This window comes from Gymnoscopelus braueri, assembly GCF_963280865.1.
Source record: "Gymnoscopelus braueri genome assembly, chromosome: 13".
Taxonomy (NCBI): Eukaryota; Metazoa; Chordata; class Actinopteri; order Myctophiformes; family Myctophidae; genus Gymnoscopelus; species Gymnoscopelus braueri.
Window position 1 is genome coordinate 22,677,652 of NC_137615.1, and position 23,383 is coordinate 22,701,034.

General features: G+C 39.6%; 2 protein-coding genes across 4 annotated transcripts in view; both read left to right on the forward strand.

Moving 5' to 3' along the window:
• The first annotated feature begins 3,312 nt into the window (after window positions 1-3,312).
• On the forward strand, window positions 3,313-16,766 carry LOC308098556 (plexin domain-containing protein 1-like). 2 transcript variants are annotated; one of them, XM_080446954.1, is made up of 14 exons: window positions 3,313-3,523; window positions 12,979-13,142; window positions 13,423-13,566; window positions 14,129-14,198; window positions 14,303-14,425; window positions 14,519-14,637; window positions 14,764-14,863; window positions 14,960-15,055; window positions 15,201-15,276; window positions 15,476-15,536; window positions 15,660-15,786; window positions 16,086-16,121; window positions 16,221-16,378; window positions 16,486-16,766. In XM_080446954.1, the coding sequence occupies exons 1-14, from the start codon at window positions 3,445-3,447 to the stop codon at window positions 16,603-16,605; spliced, it is 1,473 nt and encodes a 490-aa protein (XP_080303080.1). In that variant the 5' UTR covers window positions 3,313-3,444; the 3' UTR covers window positions 16,606-16,766. The 2 variants fall into 2 exon arrangements, with proteins under 2 accessions (XP_080303080.1, XP_080303081.1); XM_080446955.1 differs by having other exon boundaries at window positions 16,086-16,115.
• A 1,537-nt stretch (window positions 16,767-18,303) lies between these two features.
• Window positions 18,304-23,383, forward strand: part of lasp1 (LIM and SH3 protein 1) — a 33,894-nt gene continuing 28,814 nt past the window's right edge. The window contains exon 1 of one of the 2 annotated variants that reach the window (XM_080448062.1): window positions 18,304-18,803. In XM_080448062.1, the coding sequence (XP_080304188.1) occupies window positions 18,735-18,803 (69 nt within the window). In that variant the 5' untranslated portion in view covers window positions 18,304-18,734. The remainder of the gene's footprint in view (window positions 18,804-23,383) is intronic. The other variant, XM_080448063.1, reaches the window with a different exon arrangement.

Sequence of the window (23,383 nt, forward strand, 5' to 3'; positions counted from 1 at the left end):
TTGTCGTGTTACTTTTGTACTTTTACTCAAGTAAATTCTGAATTCCAGACTTGTACTTGTAACAGAGTATTTCTGCATTGTAGTATTGATACTTTTACTTAAGTAAAATAATGTAGTACTTTTTCCACCACTGCTGAGACTTTTGCACTGTTCTACATGTCAGCTCTTTTTTTATGGATAGTATAGAAAACTTACAGGAAATGGAGAGAGAGAGATGGGGAGTGACCGATATATTATAACTATAGGAGTGAGACGCAGCAAAGGTCGTTGGGATCAGGATTCGAACCAGCGACACGCTATCAGGATGCAGCCTCGGTGCCCGGACCGCCCGGGCCTACATGCCAGCTATTAGTCCTCTGCTGACCCAGTGTTGCTGACTGTAGCATCTTGAATAAGGGAGGGTCTCTCATTTGGTATTTTCTGTGTTTCATGTTATCATTAATCAATAATGTAAGGTAGGGTAGGTATTATATTTAACTATATTATTATTTATTTAACTTGTTTATTTTATTCATTTAACTTAAATCGGCTTACAGTGAAATATGATTTACCAAAAGTGTCATTGTATTCATTGTACCATTGGCCTATGTGAGTCTATAGGCTACACCTTTTGATGAAGGAATCTTAAAGGGATACTTCACTTTCACATAAAATAAACATTAAAAAAAAATATTAAAAAAAAATGAAAGAAGTTATGGCAAAATAAAGGCCCCCTCACACATTAGTAGGACACTCTAATGCGTGAGGGGGCCGTGATTTTTCCATAACTTTTTTCATTTATTTTTTATATATTTTTTAAATGTTTATTTTATGTGAAAGTGAAGTATCCCTTTAAGGTTACTAAATTGGCAAAATTTGTAGTTACTGTAGGCCCCATTGAGCTAGGTCCATGGTACAGTCCAATAAATGATTTTTCTAGATCTTAAACTAAAACAGTTTAGGAGCAGGGGGCACCCAGATTTGAACTAGGGACCTCTTGATCTGCAGTCAAATGCTCTACCACTGAGCTATACCCCCATAAGCATAAGGTGAAAGCGGGAAATAAAAAACGAGCAGTATGTTTTGCTACTGTACTCCAGTACGATTTGTTAAATACCTCTTAAAATGACCTCAGGAACAAAGTAACATGATTTTTTTTTCACTAAACTGAATGACCATAATTAAGTATCTCAACCTAAATAAACTGTAGGAGGATAACATTTAAAACAATAACAAATACAATAGAAAGATGAGGAAAGTATAGATAAGATGAGGACTGCATAGATAATACTGCTACTCGTCTGTGTTGAATTAGCCATCGTTCCCTATCTGCCTGTCCACATCATGTAATATGATCTGACGCCACCTCATAGAGACTGCAAATCCTACTGAGACGATTAAAAAGAAAGCAGACGTGCGAGGGACTACAATAAACACAACATGACACACACTGAAGTGTGATGTTTATTGCCACAGTCACGCTAGTGGTACAATAAAAGCTTTGTTGAATGAAAACAGCCATGAGTTAATGCACCATTTTCAGAGAACAGAGCAGACATTGGTCTTGTTGGCTGCAAAGCACAGTGGAAGGGTGACAGGTTGGTGTATGAGCTGCCTGTGAGGGTGTATAATGTGGTAGATACACTGTAGAAAGAGCTAATGGGTGGGTCGGATAGACAGTGGACACTGTTTCTGTAAAGAAGGGGTCCCCAAATTGTTTCTATTACAAAATCAAATCAATTATGTCTGTCAAGACACTGTCATAGTTTGTTAAGACTGAAATACATTTGAGATAATCAAAATGACCTTAAGTTTTAGAGTGGATCACAACTATAATTGAATATAAACCATAGCATCTTAATTTAATCTGTTGATATACCAGAGTTTGTAGGGTTTATGTCTACATTGTCATGGCTGAAATATAATAGTGAGGTAACTGGAGTGAATATCTCCTTACAGTTCTTAATTGTTCCGACCATGACATTATGGCATTAAACAATTGTAGTACAACCTGTGTAGTTTGGAATCAGAAACATTCTCAAAATATAAGGTGTCTTGGCAAATTAATTCTCAGAATATTATGATTGAAATAGGTGATGATTTCGTAAAAACATATATATATTTTTTATAAATACAGAACATTTGAAATTGTTTCAACACTTTATTTGTAAATGGTTTAGTTATAAGTGTGATCCATTGGGCAAAATAAGTTGAAGATCCCTAGTCTAAGCATATTACTTGCTTTAAAAAAGCATTAACATTAACATGTCTGGAAATTGCTACCTGCTACTGTGGGCATTGTCAGCTATATTTATAGGATAGGGTACTGATAAGATTAACAGCTGTGCATCTAATAAAGGCTTGAAAGTCATTTTCTCACCAAGAATCTCATGTTTGTTGTCAAATTAGGGAAGAAGAGATGAAATCAGTGGTTAAGAGAGGCAATGGAATAAACCACAACACTTGTAAAGCTTTTTATCTGTTTATTTGCCAAAAAGCATGTTTTTTTAAATGCCCGGGGAAATAAGCTGTACTAAAAAGGCTACCTTGTTTCACGTAATGCTCAAAAGGCCGTTGTATTTAGAATAGATCTAATTCCGTCAAAAGTTTTGACGGAAATACTTATGGACTACAACATCACGTCCACAGATGTTGTAACTATTGCCAGCAAGATTTATGTCCAGTGTGTGTTGCACATGTCTGTAGCATTCTTCAATAATTTGTGTGTGTGTGTGTGTGTGTGTGTGTGTGTGTGTGTGTGTGTGTGTGTGTGTGTGTGTGTGTGTGTGTGTGTGTGTGTGTGTGTGTGTGTGTGTGTGTGTGTGTGTGTGTGTGTGTGAGTGTTGTTTTTTGCGACAGTCAGTGAAGCAACTTGTGAGATGGCCCCAAGATTTTTCACTGTCCCTGTGGCTATTTCTGTGCCTAGCCAGGGGGAGGCACCGTGTAGCCTAAATTGAGGCTTCTGTTTCTAGAGCTGTCTCTCAGGATGAGGAGAGAGGTGTATTTTGATTCCAGAGAATTTCACCAGGATCCAGAAGAGAGAGAGAGACTCAGATTTACCTAAGCTAAACAAACAAGAATATACTGATAGCCAGGACTATGCTTTGAAGTCAGAAGATGAAACACTCTTCTCAGCTGCAATGCCTCATCAGTTGATCCCTGTGCCTTTGTAATCACCATGGCAACGGAAGAACAGCACTGAGGAGGAGAGAGAGGGTGTAGACAGAGAGAGAGAGAGAGAGAGAGAGAGAGAGAGAGAGAGAGAGAGAGAGAGAGAGAGAGAGAGAGAGGGTGTGTGGAGAGAGTTTTTTGGGGGTTGAGAGGAGTGAACAGCAGGGTGAAAGTGGGACTTGCATAAACTGTTTGCATAGAGCAGAACGAATAGAGAGAAAAGACAAGGATTTGATTTTTTGTTTTATTTTGTTGTCTCTTTTTCTTTCTTTCTTTTTACTACTGTAACTGAACATGTGTATCCGTTTGATGATGCTGATTTTCTGTCTCTCCCAAACAGAGTTGGGAAGAGTTTGGGCTCGACTGCAAACAGGTAAGCTTTTCATACTCCCACCCCTACTCTTGGCATCAAGTTCATATTTCCTTTCTCATATCTCATGTCAATTTACATTTTAGGCATTTAGCAGACGCTCTTATCCAGAGCAACTTACAAAGTGCAAGATCAAAGTAAATGGCATGAACCTTAGTCAACATACGACAGGGTAAATAGTTAAGTAAATAGAGTGCAAAGAAAACAATTTAACTAGGATATCAGGTAAACATCAAACCGAACATCTGTCTAAACAACATGCTATTCTTAGCATTTGTGGACCAACAAACAGTATGTCACTCCTCATTGCTTTTATCTTCCCAACCTAAGCTTTACTTGTTCGTCATTCCATTCTCAGTACACCTTCCATTTTACCCTGAGAAAAAAAAATTGTGCATGGACACAACTGAATGAAGAGTTGCTACAGGGTGCTATTTTTCCTGAAACAGACCAAACAATTAATATTCCTATTGATATTGTTGAATTTTGTATGTGCATGTTATTTGCTGCTACAGTTATCATAAACCACAGGGCATGAGCAAGTAAGCAGGCCCTTTTGTTTTGTTCCCCACCAAAAAAGAGTGACCCAGTTTATAATACAGTGTACTATAAAAAAATACTGTATTCCACAAACATGCAAGTGACTCTAAAAAGAAACCCACAAACAGCCTGTCTAAGTTTTAAAATTAGATTTCAACTAGTTTTCTCCGTACCTCCCTGCTAGTCTTGAGCCTAGAACAATCTATAGAGGCAGCTTGTAAACACAAACAGAATTGTTATTCCATTCCATTCTATTCCATTGTAAATGAAATTACATTTTGTCATTCGGAAAAAAACAAGGCCATATGGCATGTTTATGAATGGTGCAGTGAAGTGTTTGTCATTTGTATGAACTGAGGTACGTTTGACTCAATGTTATTCACGTTTGTGTCCTGAATATAGTGCCCGGTCTAAGGAAGTAGATTGCTCATCGCCTATGTACAGTAGTTCTCTCTTGTCTCTCATTGTCTCTCCATGTCCCTCCATCAATCCCACCCCTGTTGTAGTAGTCCCACTTTTACATTATTGCTCAAAGTTTTCTTCTCTTCCCAAGTGTTTTTTCTTTCTCAAAGTATTGTCTATGATTAAGGAACTATATTTCAGCAAAAAAAACTACTACTAGATTACTCACCTAATGTGCTTAATACTATACTTTCAAAACAGAATGAAAAACAAGTTTTTCATCATCGTAATACAGGATTTGTTTACAGAAGGAAATGTGCTGCAGTGTGTAAAACCCATAAAACAAAACATGACAAAGTACTGGCCAGGGGGAATTCATGTCTCAGTAGGCTATGCGCTATGGCACATGACCTGTGCTTGTTTCATTGTGGGTTCAAGCAAGACTATTGACCTGGGGTATGTTGCATGTCTTTCTGTCTCACTCTCTGCTATGTGTTGTCCAGCAAAGAAAGAACTACTGCCTTTGGAGAGCCATCTGCAGCATCTAAACCAGATTATAAAAACACAGAGACCTGTGGTGGAAATGAATTGTGTACTGGCTGATGACCTCAGTGTTGGCTCCTAGTTCTGTTGAGAAGTTTGCTTAACAAATAGCTTGTATGTAATCCAGAATTCTTTTGGGCTAAGTCTGAAGTGGATGGAATAGGGCAAATGAATCTGAGACACTTCTACAATATCAGATCTTACATCAGTTGTTTTTGTCAGTCGATCTCGATCTATGCACTGAATCTTATTTACTCAAAGTCATGTGCAATTTCATGGATTTTAAGTGTTTTGGAAAAATATAGTGGCAAGTAAGAATACTGAAGTGCACAACTTTAGCAATTCCCTTTGCCAAGATCTGAGTGACTTATTTTTGGGAAGGTGCTTCATAATGTTGTAATTTGGAATGTCACTCCTATAGGAATTGTCTTGGCCTAGACCATAACACTTACACTCAAATGTCTTATCGGACAGAGAAAAACTGAAATAATCTCCTTTGCGCAGATTAAGTTTCACAATAACAGAAGTGTGAGGTAATCACAGTCACTTTAAATTAAAAAATTCTCTCTTGCATTTACCTTGTCTGTTGTCTTTGGAAATGTCACTCACTAATGCAGTGCCTCTCTGGCAGACACCATTATGTTTTGCCGTTTTAAGTTTCTCATCTGTTATGTATTTTGACACTTCTTTCAAATGTTATACACCCAGGGTGACTGCTACTATAGTATGTTAGCAATGTATTTGGTGGCCAAAGTACGTAAGTCATAATATATTACATGTTACCAAAGAAGATGGAAATAACATCTCTTAAGTTAACACTTAATCATGATTTCATATTTACGAAGACAATGCAAAGACAGTACAGTGTAGATGGAAAGGCTGATGGACATATTAAATAAGCAGTGTAGATTGAATTTGATATGTTACCATAAAAAATAAAAACCCTTCCATTAATTTCCACCACAAAGGTAGATACTATTATTTGTAAACATGTTCCCTTAAATAGGTCAATGGTAATGTGCATGGCATGATGAAGCTGTGCCAGGTCGAGCAGCCTCTCCGGAGGAAAGGGTGTGGCCTCTCACCCCCGCACTGTGCTGACCACTCACAGAAAAAAGCATGTAATGGCTGGGTACCGCTTCCTCGAGGAACTGGACAGAAATCAGCTTTTCTTCACAATGCCAGCCTGCTCTTTTGTTGTTTATATTTAGGAGAACATCTTTTTCTTATTAGATGTCTGACTAAATTGAATTTACTTTTCTAACTACCGATCATCCTTAGGCTGTATGAATATTGCTCTTGTTGTCTTTCTTTGTTATACTTTTATACTCTGAAACTGTCATAGTAGCCTATACTTTATTGCTGACCTGGCTTATCCAGTCTCATGTTATTCTTTTCACGTGTTGGAATTTATAACTTCATTTCACAATATATTTGGCTACAATTCAAACATATGGCTTTGCCGCACACACATACTGTACAGTACTCGTTTCTAATTTATCAACTTTATCACTGCACTTCATGCTGATGCTGCGGGGGAGTTAGCTTAGCAGATACTGTATGACGTGTTGGATTGATATCACATTGAGAACATGCAGGCAGAGATCTTGGTTGAAAACAGAACCTCTGGCACAAGCCACAAGCTGTATTGTGTATTTTTCAGTGAGGACAAGATGTGAAGATACAGTAGAATAAAGGCATATTTATCAGTTATTATGATTTAGTGGAACATGGTTTAAATCTGATTTTTGATTACCTCAAAACAGACAAGGACCCCCAGGCGTAGACCCCAGTTCGCTGCCGTACACCACTCAAAACTCGGTCACAGTCATGTCTCATTTTGCACTCTTTTGAAGGAGTTTGGGATTTTCTTTTATAGTTTGCAAGCAGGGGAAAACATGTTAGAATTGATTGACTCATGTTGATTTCACATTGATATTTTGACATCTTAACAGAATCTGTTTGCCCACATACTTTTCAAAATGTCTTGTGCATCAAATCAAACCCATATTTTTTTGTTTAAGACAATTTAAACAGGGCAAGTCAATTGACTGTGTCCTGTTTAGAAAAGCAGATGGCATATGTTAATATTGCACAATGATCAGAAATGAAGCTCTGAAGGGGATACACACTGAAGATATGAGAGGCAAGGATTGTCAGCAAATTAACAGATGCTTGAATTTGAGTACAGTAGGAGACCTGAGATATGGTTCACATTCAGCACACAAGCTTGCTTTTGACAGAGATGCACAAATGGGTTTAAACTAATATTTTCAATGAACTAGCAGTGACCAAAGGCATGCAAGGCTCATCTATGTACATAATAGTCCAATTTTTCTGTGATATTTCTTAATACAGGAGACTTAATACTTGTACTTAACAGAAACAACATGTGTGAATATTCCCATGTCAGTCTGTTGATCTGTGAATGTGTGAAAGTGTTGTGTCTAACTGAGCTTAACAGTTTGTGAATGACATGAGAAATGTCAACAAGGGAACAGCCATTACATTTCTGTTATTCTACTGCCAGTGCCTACACAATTTTCAGTGGAGGCAATCTAATCAGTGGTGAATTAGAATAGCATCACAAGTTTTTGAAGTAGTAGACCTTATAAATGATTCAAACTGAAAAGAGAGTATTATTTTGTGACATGTACCGGTCTGTTTCATTTTAAGTCTTACTCTTATATAGTTGACAGACTGAACTTTATACAAACGCTCTATGTATTTCCTTTTTTTATTTACACTAGTTAGGCCTCTCTATCCCTTCCATGAACTGCATTTTACATCTCAAAATAAACATATCACTGCATGTCCCACTCTTAGTGGAGAGGGGATGGCTGCTTAAATATTCCTCTATCAAAACAGCTGAGGCAATCTGACTCTCTTTGGTGATGTGCCATGGTTTTCAGTGTCACTGGCCTATGTGACCCGAGTAGATAAAGTTAAACTTAATGTACGCTCTGCACCCCTCCCTGCTATTATAAACCTTATTGTGATAATGTACTAGGTTTGGAGCATATACACATCTACTTTCTTAAAGGAGTAGTTCACCCAAAAAATGACTTATTTTCTATCACACCCCATGAAGCCTTGAATTCATGGAGATTTTTTTGTTTTTGTCGCATTCCTAAGCCAATAATTTGATGACCGGCGGAGTCTCCGGTACTCAAAGAGTCTCCTACACAGTCTCCTATTGACCGATGACCCGGTCATCAAATTATAGGCTTAGGAATGCGACAAAAACAAAAAAAAACTCCATGAATGCAAGGTTTCATGTGGTGTGTAATTGATAGAAAATAAGTCATTTTTGGGGTAAACTACTACTTAAACATGTTCAGGATTGCATTTTGTTATTTTTATCTAGCAATTTTATGGTATTCCAGGGGAAAAGGCCCTTAAGATTCTCTTTTAGATCTCTAAACACATGTCTACGTCCACTGCACGTCCATAACAGAGAACTTAACAAGCTCCAACTGACACACATGGATTTGAAACACTGTTCAAATAAATCAAACGATGTACAGTGAGTGATCATCATACTGGTTTGATGACACTCTGTGTACACAGCTTTGATCATTGTGGAAGACGTAGATATATTTTGGTATTGTCTGAAAGCACTTGAATGTTTAAAACAGTCCTCACCACCCAATGTCCCACAGGCTGTACTCTGAGGGTTTGGCACACATGTGGCTATGTCCTGCATTCCCCTCCCAGGAGGACCATGCAGGCATCAAATCTACACCACCCAACATTCCACTGGCTTAAGTGGACCTATAACAGTATACCAGCAGTAAAACAATTATACACAAGTACAAAAATACAAGTTAAATGTGTTGAATAGAATTTATATGATCAGCTTTTATGTGAAATGTCCTAATTTGGGAAAATAGTACTTTTGAGTTCCATTCTGACAACATGCAGAGTAGAGAATTGTCTATTTTCTTGCAATCATTCCAATGTGGAAAAGTTAGTTTAACTCATGTTTATACAAGGAATTCCTTTCAGAGGACCATCAGGAAAAAAGAAATAGTTCTACTACTCCATTCCCATAGTAGTACTAATTTTCTATAATTTTCACCTTGTCTGGTACATTTACAGTAGGTACCATTGTGATCATCATTGTAGGCAACTCAATGGCTATTTTTTCCAAAATGTAAAAACAAAGAATTTGGAAAACAGTATAATAAAGTAGTCTATACATGATTTGAACATGCACAACAGTACATCATTATCAGACCTTGCTTATGTCCATAATGACTGACGAGCCACAGGTTCCGTTGGAATTAAAGAAATATTAGGCCTTAAATGTCAAATGTTCAAATCATGTATACTTAACGTCATACTTAACATTACTTCAGACCATTTTACATATTCTTCGTTTATATTTAGGAAAAATTGCCTATTGAACATGTCCATTATGTTTAGATGCCCACTCTTCCGGTTACCAACTGTACATAACAATCACTCATTCAGAGACGCAGTATAGGCCCATGCCACCTATCTGGTTCCAGCATCCAAGTTCATTATTCTATTTTATTGTGCTGCATCCTTAAACATTTTCTTGTTTTGGCATATTAGGCCTACCTCCTATACTCTTACCTTTACAGTGTTAGTCTAGAGCCTTTTGCTGTTGCTAACTGGATTTATCTCATCTACATCAACTATCGTTTGGCCAACAAATGCTAAAGACTTTAATCACAGCATGGGTTTGGTGTATAGGGGGATTTACGTTGTTTGTAGGCATATGATGATTCTTGCACCCCTGTGAACTCCACCACTACAAGATAGTTATTTCAGTGTTCACAAACCCCAGGAATCTGTTTTGTAAATTGTAACACAGATGTTTTATCCTTAGAATTAAGGACACAGCAAAACATCCAATTACTAGACCAATGTTTTAACTATAAAGCCTGGCGTGCCGCCGACCAGGAAACATACCAGTCTTCTTGCCAGAATGTGAGATAAATAAGCAACCAGGTCTGGGAAAACAAGCCCAAAAGCAGCAACTAGGCAGGGCATTATGAGCACGTGTACATTGAAAATAGCAGGTATACAAGCTCACAACGCGTCGTGAGCATGTATATCTGCAATATAATAAAAAAAACTTGAAATAAAATGTGGAATGTGATTTTTAGAACACAAATGTCCCTTTCAGATGGGGGTTTAGGGACAAATAGGTATTAATTAAGGGGTCAATGAAAATATTTGAGAACCACTGGTTAAAATTTAAGCCCAAATAAGCAACTAAACTTTAGAAACGAGCCCAAAAAACCGCAACCAATATTTACAGGCAACTTTACAGAAAAACAAGCCCTAAGTGGCTTATAATAAGCAGACATGGCAACGTTGAAACATACCTACAGTATTTCCTGGAATAACATTACGTTACTTTCAAGGGCTGGCAAGTAATTAGCAGAACACACACAAACAAGACAACAGCTAACACAACTCGTAATCGATCATGTAATTGAAATGTTTGAGCGTGGGCTTTCTGACTGGATCATAGAGAAGATCAGTCAGAGTTGACCCTGCTCAGTTTGATCTGCTCAATGCAACAATCCCGTAGTAGAAGACACCAGTGACAGAGACAGACTCTTCGCGGCAGCCAGGCTGACCACGCCATGATTCATGGAGTTTCTAAACGAGAAAACTGAGCGCCCGCCGCCCCGGAGTGATTCTCTACGCTTTTTTGTTTGCCATAACCCGGTAGCCATTCGAAAAGCTCCTGTAGTTTACTGAAAAGCGAGAGACAAAAACAGTAAACGTTAACAGTACAGGAACCAGACCGCATTTAGGGTTAGAAGAAACACCCCGGTTAGTGAGTGGGCGAGGCTCCAGAGTTTATAAAGGCTAGTGGCCAGCGTTGCCAGGTTTTGCGAGAAAAACAAGAAACCAGGTCTATGATAACATGCCCAAAAGAAGCGACTATGCTACATGAGCCCTTTGAACCTATTTGAAAATAGCCGATCTACAAGCTCACAACGCGTTGTGACGCGTTGCTCAAGCACAAGCAACTTTACACAAAAATAAGCCCAAAGTCGCTTATAATAAGCAGACATGGCAACGCTGCTAGTGGCATGACGTCAACGCCCCCTCCCGTAATATTTCATCAAGCACAACTTAATCTGCAAAGTGCAAACATGATGACAAGGAGTTTTTGTGAGAATGTGCTGCTACATGATCTGGCTTTAATTTGGATGTGTTTGTGTTTTTAATTATCCAATACAATAATTAATATTTCATCCTAAAGTCATAGCATGTGTGTGTTTTTGATTATCCAATACAATAATAAAAAAAAGGCTATACCTTTTCACAAAAACATTCATGCATTTATATTTCTTATCAGAAAATAGTTTTAACTACAGTACATTTTGACTAAGGTACAACTTTTAAAATTCAAAATAGCACTGGCAAATATGAAAGACTTCCACATCACACATTGATTCAGAAAGTTATTCATGCCTTTATTTTATCCCATATAGATTTTTACCCATTGTATTTTCCTGACAGATCAGTAAAGATCTTTTTTTCATATTGCAATACAAAACACACACACACACACACGCACGCACGCACGCACGCACGCACGCACGCACGCACGCACGCACGCACGCACACGCACACACACACACACACACACACACACACACACACACACACACACACACACACACACACACACACACACACTTTAGATAGTCCTACTTTATTATAATAAACCATAAACAAACCAACAACAAGGTTTTCATATGGCTTTAGATAGGCATACTTTATCATAATAAACCATAAAAACCCAACAACAGGGTTTACATATAGTGTTTGTATTTTTTGATGACATGTCTTATTGTGTTAATTTTTTATGCTATGTTGATGAATTGAATACATAAGACCACAATGGAAACGGGTTCCCAGAACTTTTGTTGTGTTATCCTTTTAGCCTAAATGTCTGACTGTATCACATGCTTACGTGTTTACATTTCTGACTAATACATTCAATCAATCAAAAAAAACAATATGGGGCTTCTAAGAAAGGCTGTCATGAAATAAACACAAAAAATGTATTTCAAGTTCAAGACGTCATTGCCTTAAAAAGAAAATGTGGTTTGCAGCAAAGCAGAATGAAATATGCAGAAATGTATGAGGCATTTTAACAGTGGATATGCACTGGACAGTACAGAAAGTGCCCACGGAAGTGTGGCTATTGGGTGGAGTGGCTGTCTGTTACAGTTGAGCAAGTTTACGGATAAAGACAACATTAGTCAGTTTGACGTATCCTGTGCTCACTTGAACCTTAAGACATAAAGGGAGTGGTTCATGTTTTCCCCATGGGGTGGAGGGTGGGGGCTCGGACAGACTGTGTTTACTCTGGCCTTTTTATTGGACTTATCTTACATACAAATCAGTGAGACCAGTCTGTTGGATACCAATTACGTTACTTGTCACTTTCACAAAACTCTTATGTTGATTGTTATTCTTCACATCCAGCTTTCCAAAACATAAGGAATTTCTACATTTCAGTTGTAAATTTCACAAATGTAGCATTGATTGAATAAAATAAATGTGAAATTTACATAATTGTTCACATTTCAATATTTGAACCCTTGGATTCCTACTCGGTTGGCCTGTTTTACAAAAAGTGTGAATATTAGATTAAAAATAATTAAATGTAAAACCACATTGTTTACAATAACACTGAGCCACAATAGGAAAAACATATCAACTGAATAATAATTTAAACTGCCAGTTGTTACATTTCCCCACATTAGTCTGTTGTGTTTATTGTTTTTTTTTTTTTTTCAGGAGTGTAGAAATCATAAATAATTCTGTCATAATGCATCACCATTGTTGCAAACAATCTCATTACCATCTCGCATAATACTACACTGTGTGTGTCACAAGGTGTTGAGCAAAACATGCTAACCTAATATACAAACATACTAACCTAATGTGTGTTAATGTATTTTCTCCAGATAATTGGCACGGCTTGGGGACACAACATAAGGATGTCTCTAGAGCCAACGGTCTTGCCCACAGAGCCCAGAGGTCATCTTCAGGCCATGCTAGGATGAGCAGGGAGGTCCTGGGAGGAGCACTGACCATCGACACCCTTCCAGACAACATGACACACACAGTGGTGAGGGAGGTGACACGCTCAGCATGCATGGTCAGAGACAGACTGTAACCGTCTCTGGCCAGAGTGCTACGATACAGTATAAGAATACTTTGTTTTTCTTGACACACTGGATGGGCTTTTTTGTTAAACACTGCCCTCTTCTGGAAGTAAGAAATGCACTCAATAGAACTTGGTTTAACTGAGTTAATTGAGGATTTTACTCTGTTTAAAGACATTAGTTTATATAGAGACTTACTTAATTAAAAATCGTCTCTCTATTTCTCTATTTGATGTCTGCCAGGAGGATTCTGGCAGGTATTACACATGGCGTAGTTTTGGCCCAGCGGACCGACGCACACGTGAACTCTGGGTAGACATGAGTGACCTCCAGCATGGACAAGTTAGAATGCACGGCATTCTGTCCAATACACACAAACAGGCTGCGGTAGGTGATATTCACACACGCACGCACACACACACACACACACACACACACACACACACACACACACACACACACACACACACACACACACACACACACACACACACACACACACACACACACACACACACACACACACACACACACACACACACACACACACACACACACCACACACACACTTATACGCAAATAGAGTAAAGCGGGGTAAAGCGCTACTGTTGTTGACATAGCCAAGCCTTCAGCAAAGGACCATGGATGTGTACTCTGGCCGTTTCACCAATAGGGGATATAGCTCAGTGGTAGAGCATTTGACTGCAGATCAAGAGGTCCCTGGTTCAAATCCGGGTGTCCCCTCTTTTACGTACAAAAACATGACATTTGTTAAGTAAATAATGTACTACTATTTGAAAATACAAATGGAGCATGAACTGGATCTCTCTCTCTTGTAATACATTACAAATCGAAACATGTTGACAATAAGAAATTTTAATTCTGCACATTGCAACAGACAGGTGTATAAATAAAAGCATGTCTGTCTCTCTTTCTTCTTCCACTCCAGAGGGTTGCCCTGTCATTTGGCTTTCCATTCTATGGACATTACCTGAGGCAGATTACCATAGCAACGGGAGGTACCATTGACCTTTTCCTTAGTGATTACATTTATATATTTTTAAATCAAAGTAATGCTATTTGTGCTAGTTTTGAAACATTCCTCCCATTTGCCCATTTTCAGGATTCATTTTCATGGGGGACATTACTCACCGTATGCTAACAGCCACACAGTACATAGCCCCTCTGATGGCAAATTTTGATCCCAGCTACTCAAAAGAATCCACTGTGCAGTACCTGGACAACGGTAAGATGTTGGCATGGTACTGTTGAAAAGCATCTTGTTCCACCGATTGCATGATTATTTGTTTGACTCTTCTTTGATCGGTACCTCCCACAGGTGATATGTTTGTGGTACAGTGGGAGAAGGTCAGACTCCATGGGAGAGAGGCAGAAGGGGCCTTCACCTTTCAGGCTGCTCTGTACAGAACAGGAACCATCACATTCAGCTACCGAGATGTGAGTCACACCCCACCTCCACTATGTACATCTGTTATCCTTCAGAATAAACATGTGTGGTTTATTTTCTCATAGCCTCATTCAAAATTAATCTCTTTGACTTCTTTCTGTGCCTCTCATCATCAGATACCTCTGCCAATGGAGGTGATTGGTTCAGCTCAGCATCCAGTGAAGGCAGGTCTGTCTGACGCCTTCATGGTACGCTTACCTTCTCCGGAATCACCAGGTCAGCAATCGTTGTGCTAATTCATGCCCTCTTCTTTTTGTTGTATTTGGAAATAATCAATTTGACGAAATGTCTAACGAGATGTCTCTCATATAGATGGCAAACAAAGGACAGTTTATGAATACCATCGGGTTGAGATAGATGCTACTAAGATTACCAACAACTCTGCTTTTGAATTCTCTTCTCTGCCAAGTAAGTGGTGTCTTTCCAAATTGTATCCACAGAGGGATGAGCAAAGGGGTGTATGAATATTGGCCTCAATCACCTCTCAAAAAAAAAATCTAATCTCTATATTTTCTTGTTTCTCTCATTCTGTTCCCTTGGCTTCCTGGGATAGCTTGTCTGCAATATGACACCTGTGAGCTGTGTGTGAACCAGACCTCCAGCTGTAGCTGGTGTAATGTACTCCAGAGGTGAGTACTGCAGAGTCTGCAGATCCATATCTACCTACATATATCTAACATATAATACAGTACATACTGTATTATACATACTGTATAAGATAGATACTGTATATTACACTTTGCAAGTTGGTCTGGACAACTCACACATATTATATACTGTATGTGGGAGAAGCTTTATTTGAATATGCAGTGTATATTGTGTGCTCAGATGCTCAGATGGCATGGACAGGCACAGGCAGGAATGGTTGGATTATGGCTGTTCAGAGGAGGTACAGTTGGAAATGATTAATTATTATGAAATAACAGAATCAATTGTGAAATGATTCATTTATTGTTGTAAGTTTCTCAAAATTTAGTTAAGACAGTTTATTTACATAATTATATGTGTACAGATTAAAGACATCACATGTGAAGATTACTCCAGGGGAAGTTCTGCCAGTTCCTTTGGTCCCTCTGTGACTCCAGACTCTAAGGCCACAACCCCCTTGAGTCCCCGACAAAATGGCTGTGAGACTGATGGTGAGTCAAGGCCGTAGCTGGAGTTGCGTGTTACCTGGCAGTTATATTAAAATGATAGTGACTCTTAAAACTATTTGGTCCTTGCAAGCCATTGTTTTCTTTGTTTATTATATCCAGACTTTTAATTTGATGACATTTGAAGCATCTACTACACTGACTGTAGATGTAGATTTCAATGTTGGCAAATGATATACACGTAGAATAGAATCTACAGCACACATTTGTTAACATCGTTATGAAATGCAGTACAGAGTATGCTCCTTTACATGATTTAATTTGAATTATTTGTCCGTCTCCAGATGAAACCAAACATCACATCCTCTTGAATGGTAATGGTGAGTTGAAGTGTTCATGGATATCAACATTATTTCATGAATATTTTTCATAGTCATGTGTAATATTCTGGAAGTCTCTTGTACCTTTGTCTCACACAGATCTGAAGACAAATTCTCCCAAGCAGAGTGACGGTTCATCTAATACCGGTGTCATAGCTGGTATAGTGGCTGCTCTCGTGTTGCTCTTGGCTCTGGTTCTCTTGGCTCTTTACATTAACTCCCACCCTGCTGCTGCATCACCTCTTTACCTCCTCCAAGTGAGCGCAGCATATTTTCATTCCACCTGAGTCAATAATAACAAAGCTATTGCTTGAATCTGTCCATTACCTCCAATTCTCTCTCTCTTTTTTGTTTTTTATTTTAGCAACGGAAGAACTACTGGCCATCCTTGAAGTTCAGAAAGCAAGGATTCCAAAACAGTTACACAGAGGTGGAGGGAGAGACGACTGAGAAGGAGAGCATTGTTGAAGCTGGGCCTTGCTGAATGAATTGAAGAGCTGTACAGAGGGATGAAAAATACTGGGATATGGAAGAAACGATGTTTGAACTGAATACTTTAATATGGACCTTCCCAAATCCATTAAACATTCATATTTTCAAATCTGTTTTTACATTCTGGTGTGACTGATATCTTTTACTGTGCTCAACCGGTCTATTCCAAAATAAAGTTAAATTTGTCGTAATTTTGGTCATTTATTTCTGCAGAGTTTCCATTAAACATGATGTTGCTTTGGGGTGGCACTGGTTCAGGAGGTAGAGTGACTGTCTTGGAATCGGAAGGTTCACAGTTCAATCCCTAACTCCCCCTGCCTTGTGTGTTGAAGTGTCCTTGAGCAAGACTCTGAATCCCTCACTGCTCCTAATGAGCAGGTTGGTGCCTTGGTGCTTCCTCTGGAGTTAGAATGTGAAATATATTTTAAAGCGCTTTGGCGAAAGGTGCTATATAAATGCAGTGCATTTACAGTACCATTTGTTTTAAGAGGTAAATACATTCCAGTTTTAAAAATTATAATAATAATAATACATCGAACTTATAGAGCGCTTTTCTAGTTACTCAAAGAATCCTTACAAAACATAACAAATAACTTTATTAGAGCAAAGAAAGTCTTAAGAGGTGTGTTTTGAGGGCAGTTTAAAAAAGGGCCATTGACACTTTACTAAACTGAAATCAATCATCAAATATTTGGGCCCCTCTGTATTTACAGCAGTGGTTAGAAGGATTTTGTAACTCACTCATATGGTACAAGCAGCCAAATGTTGGTGCAGCATCTCCGCAAGACTGCATAAGTTAAGGTTATTATTATTACATGCAAATACATGCACATTGCACATAGGCTACTGGACTTTAGGTTACAGACTGTAAATCCTGTATAATAAAATGTCTACAGGTGCTTTCTTGACTCACACATGGCCTTAAAACCTGAGCAGTTTGTGTGCTGGGCCCACCTGAGGTGGGGCCTCTGAGCCAATGGGCCCACAGGGGGTTAATCCGTCCTTGCCTGTCACCTCAGGTTCGGTGCTTGGGCAGGAGATTGGCATCACCAGACCTGAGGGAGAAAAGGGGGCATACTGGTGGTGGAGGTCAGAGAGGTAGGGGGGGGGGGGTAGGTTATTGAGGGGCCGGGCCATGGCATATGTTGTGGCAGACAGGCAGTTATGATTCAACTTGATAGTGTGTGATCTTGTGTTCAACAATGAATGGGTGAATGAACGAGGAAGTTTCACGTGGAAGTGCTGTAAATTCATAGGGCGGCATTATCCATGATGCAAACCAGTATTATGTGGTTTGTAAATACGTAAATGTGACAAACCACGTCACACAAAGAGAGGAGAGCCCTTAACAAAACGGAACACACATGTGTGCAGTTCTCATAATCTGGCAGCAGGTGTCGCCCGAACCAAATGCATCTAGCTAGGATCTCAAGTAGGACACGGGGCGAACGTGGCAAATAGAAAAATAGATAAAGATCATATGATTAGGTGTCAGAGTGTGTTAAAGTGTGTACTAAATCGAACCAAATGGAACCCCGGATAGTGTACAAATGGAAGGAAGTGGGCCCTATGGGTCCATTTGGTTCCATTTAGGACCTATTCTCAGGGTTAACATGATTCACTGTGTACGACAACACACGGGCACCGCCGCCTCCTCCATGAAACGCAAACGCTAAAATCCCCCAATTCACAAAATCTGAGTGTGTGAGAGAGAGAAAAGACCTTCCCCGCTCCTAGGAAACAGTGAACCTCCTACCCTGCTCCTCCTGTTGCCTCCTTCTCCTTCTCTTCCTTTTCTCATCGTCTCGTCAGCGCGTGGTGGACTGGTTGGGGAAGAGAGAGAGAGAGAGGTCGCGCTTTTCCGTTCCGTGTCTGGTTGGTTGCTGACTGACAGCCAGCTGTGAGATTAACGTACAACACCACGGACAACAACAAGCTCTTTCGCGGATTCCATTATTCAAAACTGTACAGTGATATTACTCTGCCACTGGGTCGTCATTCACCATTCACGTTTGGAGGAAACCCGCTCGACTGCGTTATTATTATAGTCGGCATATTCTTTACACAGTACTGCGTTATATTGAGTCGTTAGCTAGCTAAACGGAAGAGCATTCCTCCAACATGAACCCGTTGTGTGGCAGATGTAATCGAATCGTGTACCCCACGGAAAAAGTCAATTGTCTGGACAAGGTAAGAAAAGGCGTTTCTTTTTTTTTTTGCTTTCGCCTTTGAAAACAAAGTGTTTGTAATTGTATTCGTAATTGTACTTGAGGTTTGTTTTTTTTTGTTTTTTTTTTATACCCGAAGGAATTCCGTGGTTCTAGGCCGTTTTGTGAATGACTTGAACATCCATTAGGACAGGTATGTCGCTACTAGCTAGGCAAGCTAACGTAGGTTACACGGCTAGCAGCTAGCCATCGTCGCTAGCCGTGTACATCAAGGCGGACCCCGGCTATTAAAATCCCCCCCCCCCCCAAGTTGTTGATGATGTGCTTGTTACCAGAAAGTGTTTTTGATCAAAAGGAGGCCATATATTGCTGCGACACACGCCAGAACATCAGCACTTTTAACAACATACCTAAAAATGCTTCACAAAATACTGCCTGCCCTGTCTGGGCCTGTAAAGTCTGTCTGATACCACTATACTTGATATTGATGAGTAAATGACAGTTAACGACATTCTTTTATAGAAGAACTCCTTTCAGGTATAACGTTAGGTGATATTTTTAGACCATTTATGATCACATTATTTTAATTTGTTAACTTCCTTGTTGGATGCACTTGATGACCCAAATTGCCATGCTATAGATTGTCCCGACCAACATGTATTGGTGTGGGGGAGATGTGTCAAATAAAACGGCCAAATTCAAGGTGAAATGTATTATTTGTTTGTTTCATTTACCACATGAGCTGAGCCCCAGCATCCCTGGGGGGATATTTGCCGAAGAGAGCAGATCTTTTGACGAAGAATGTTGGTGTAGAGGGGAAGAAAGCGGTCCTATTACAGTTGAGACTCAGGTCTGTTAGTTTTACTAAGAATAGAGGGTTTAAGTGGTTAAACATTAGCCTAATCCGCGCCCAGGTATTAATCTAATCAACCCAATCCATATTCACTTCAGCGAGGTCACTCAAATAGCAGATGCCTACCCTTAGTGCGTTTTTGACAGAAATATAGCATTTTCTGAAGGATTCGGTGTCTCTGCTTGAGTTCTGAAATGATTTGTTTATCATTCGGTATATTGATTGCTAAATGAAACCAGTGACACCATAACCTTTTCGATAACTGTTACAAGATGTAAAGCATTAGCCTATGGACTGGATTTATGCATAAGAGATTCTATGGGTGTCATTTTATTGGGATATGATTAGAAATGGTTGTATGTATGTTGGATATATGACGTAGTGCTAGGATCAAGCAGATAATTTGTCTAATGGACATCCAAATGGCCATTCAGAATCAATCCCTGTCAAGAGGTCCTTCCTTATCTATTGGGGTCGATAGATGGAGGGGTGGGAATAGAGGAAAGCACATTATCTAAAGTAACATTACCACTTGATTGGATGTCTTGATGCTCGGTTGCATGCATCAGGTTTTGAATGCACCATGACTCAGGCTTCCCCCAAAGTGCAGTGGAATGGAATGGAATTTAATTGTATATTTGTTTCAGCATGCCTCAGCATGCACACAAAACACAAACAACCAACAAAAAAAACCAAAACAAACAATTAATGCTTAAGTCTCTCGGCAGGAGGGCATTAATGAACAGTCTGTCACAAGTGGATCTTAAATGTGTTGTGGAATCTGCCCGGAGCAGGGTGCATTCCAGCAGACAGACACTCCCATAAAACGTGCTCTGTCAGAGGCCCACTGCTGTCCTTTCTTCTCTGAGACATGCACAGGAGTAGCGCTAGAGGAGTCTGTCTTTACTGCCATTGCGCATCAGCGCTCACCCCATAGACACACAAAACACCCTCCTCTTCCCTCTCTGTGGCACTGGCACTGGCTGCCCTTTAGTTTGCTTAAAGCAGCCGAGGTCACAGTGCCAGTTTTTGCACATGCTGATGCTGGCTCAGGTGAGGGCAGCGGAGTCTAAACAACAGTTACTGCTAATGCTGCTACTGCTTCTGTTCTGCTGCAGCTGCAGCATTGGTTATCCATATCCACCAAATTGAATACATTTACCTGGAAATGTCTTCCTGTCATGACTCATGGCATTCTGTGGACAGCCCATGCCACAGTCTTGCTTGTCTAGTGTCAACCACCATGGGCAGGGCTCAGCAGGAGGAGGGGGCAGTTGAGGACGTGGAAAGGCAGGAAGTGACTGTTAGGTGCTTTTGATGAAGAATACTTAGTTAGTATGTCTGCTTCTTTTGCCTTCAGTAGTTTGGGTGTTTCTTGGTGCCTTATGAGAATGAAAGAGCTGCTTGTTTGTTTTTCACATTGTAAATAAATAATGTAAGGCTCAGTTTTATGACAGCTGTTGAAGTTGGGCCAAAGGAACTTGGAAGGATGAGGGAATGGAGACAGTAGCGTTATTCATTATTGGCATTGCATAACATGTGAACCATACTAGTACAACATGGGCCATCAGGCAAGTTCATGTTTTTAGAAGGAGTGGATGTGTTTGTGCTTGTGGCAGTAGTGGCTCGTGATTGAGTCATGTTGATATTAAAGCTGAAATCCATAACCATAATCCATAATCATTCATGTCCTAACAGGGATTTGAACCCTGGTCTCCCGCAGGAAAGCCCAAATTTCGACTGCTTTCCAAGAAGGCAAACCTTTGGTCAGGGGAGATATTTCACTATGAGATTCTCCAACCACTTCGCACACACACACGCCTAGGAGGCGGCTGGCCTACTAGGTTGGGTGTAGTCTGTTTCTAGGATGGCAACTAACTACCGTGTTTCAGTGAAATTCCTTTATTTATTTATTATATTATTTGGAATTGTTATATGTACATTTCAATGAATCCTGATGGTATTTAAATAGTTAAAAAACATCTTTCTTAAAACTTTTTCGTGTTTGATCATAATATATAGGTAATGCACACACTGATGTGTCAGGCGCAGGTATATACTATGTTAAGGTTTGTCTTCACAGCTAGCGACTAGCGTTATAATTGATCTGGTTGGGGATTAACATTTTGTGGTGCAAGTATGAGCGCCAGGGGATAGCACCTCATTCCTGCTGCTACCTATGAGTTTCATGAAACCGCTGAAGTCATTTGTGGGGAAAAAAGCTTAAACACTTTAAACCTGGTGGTCCCTATTTTGGCGATGTCATTATAGACAATTTATTTGTTTTTATAATAGCAAAAATAGTCGATCTACAAGCTCACAACACTGCTATGCGACGCATTGTGAGCTTGTAAGTGGTTAATAACAGTGAGCCACATCCTTGCTGATGTATTGGTACGACCATAGGGCGAGGCATTATTCTGTACAAATCAAATGTCATTCTTTATTCGGATCCCCATTAGCTGTCACCAAAGTAGCAGCTGCTCTTCCTGGGGTCCACAACAAACATAACAATACATATCACATATAACACTAATATAGGTAATTATAACATGGAACGGTCTTACTAAAAGACGATAAAAGCAGAGTAAAACATCAGAGTTATTATTGATCATGTGTTTTTTAAGGAGTTTCACCTTACTGGGTGCTTCAGTGATAGTTGGTAACAAATTTGCAACCTTTACTAGATTTATTCAGGTGATCTCATGGGCCTTTGTTTGATAGTGATCCATGTTTTTCTACGCGGTTTCTTATACTTGCGGACATGTGGATGTTTTTTCCTGTGGTACCAGTTTTGTAATGTCTATTGGCTAGCCTAAATTTAGATGCATTATTCTGAGATCTGATTCATGTTGTCCAAAAGCCATATGAGGTTGGAGTCAGAGCAGCCTTTACGAGTCACCTCCTGATGACAGTCAAAACCACAACCACCTGAGGAAGTGACTCCACGTTGTCAGTTAGAAGTCAGGTACTTCTCTAATGCATATTTCATCAGAAGAGGAACTTTGGCAAATACAGTACCCAGGTGAATGCTCTTCCCAGCAGTCTCCCTCCACAAGTCAAAATATTCAAAAATATTTGAGATGCAAGACAAAGTGACAGTTGTTCACATCCCTGAGGATACAAGGCGATATGATCAAATCAAACTTTATTTATAGAGCACATTTACAACAATCGCACTTGACCAAAGTGCTGTACAAAGCTCTTCCAAAGCCTGGGAGCGGCTGTAGCAAAGGCGTGGTCATCCCTACTAATCAGCCTGGTTTTAGGAACCTCCAAGAGCAACTTGTTGGTAGACCTCAGTGCCTCCATGTGGGGTTTAGGCTCCAAAAGTTCAGACAAGTATAAAGGGGCCAGTACCTGTGAATAGGGAGTTAAAATAATCCAGTCTAGAGGTGAAGGTGCTAATATTTTTGACGTAGGAACAGATGTTTGAGCTGAGGAAACCCTGGGTATTGGTGGATGGAGCAGTGTCATGTCCAAAGAATATTATTTCTATTTTATTTTCGTTCGAGTTTTTAAAAGTTTGTTTCCATCCAGATTTTGACATCATCTAAGCAGTCCTGTTGGCGCTGAAGTGAATTATGGGCATTGGGCATTTATTTATTTTATATTTCCATGACTCAGTGCTGAGTAGGACTGGTTTGTTTTATGTATGAAGTAGATAGTATTTAATGTCAAATCATTGTCTGTCAGCTGGCCGACATGAAAGCCCTTGGCTGTGGTAAAATGGGATGCCCCAGGTAGGC

Excerpts from the sequence above, each read along its gene's own strand:
- LOC308098556 (XM_080446954.1), top strand. The coding sequence starts at position 3,445 with ATGTGTATCCGTTTGATGATGCTGATTTTCTGTCTCTCCCAAACAGAG. Across the intron at positions 13,143-13,422 it reads ACAACATGACACACACAGTG|GAGGATTCTGGCAGGTATTA; the intron begins GTGAGGGAGGTG and ends GATGTCTGCCAG. Across the intron at positions 15,277-15,475 it reads TGGTGTAATGTACTCCAGAG|ATGCTCAGATGGCATGGACA; the intron begins GTGAGTACTGCA and ends TTGTGTGCTCAG.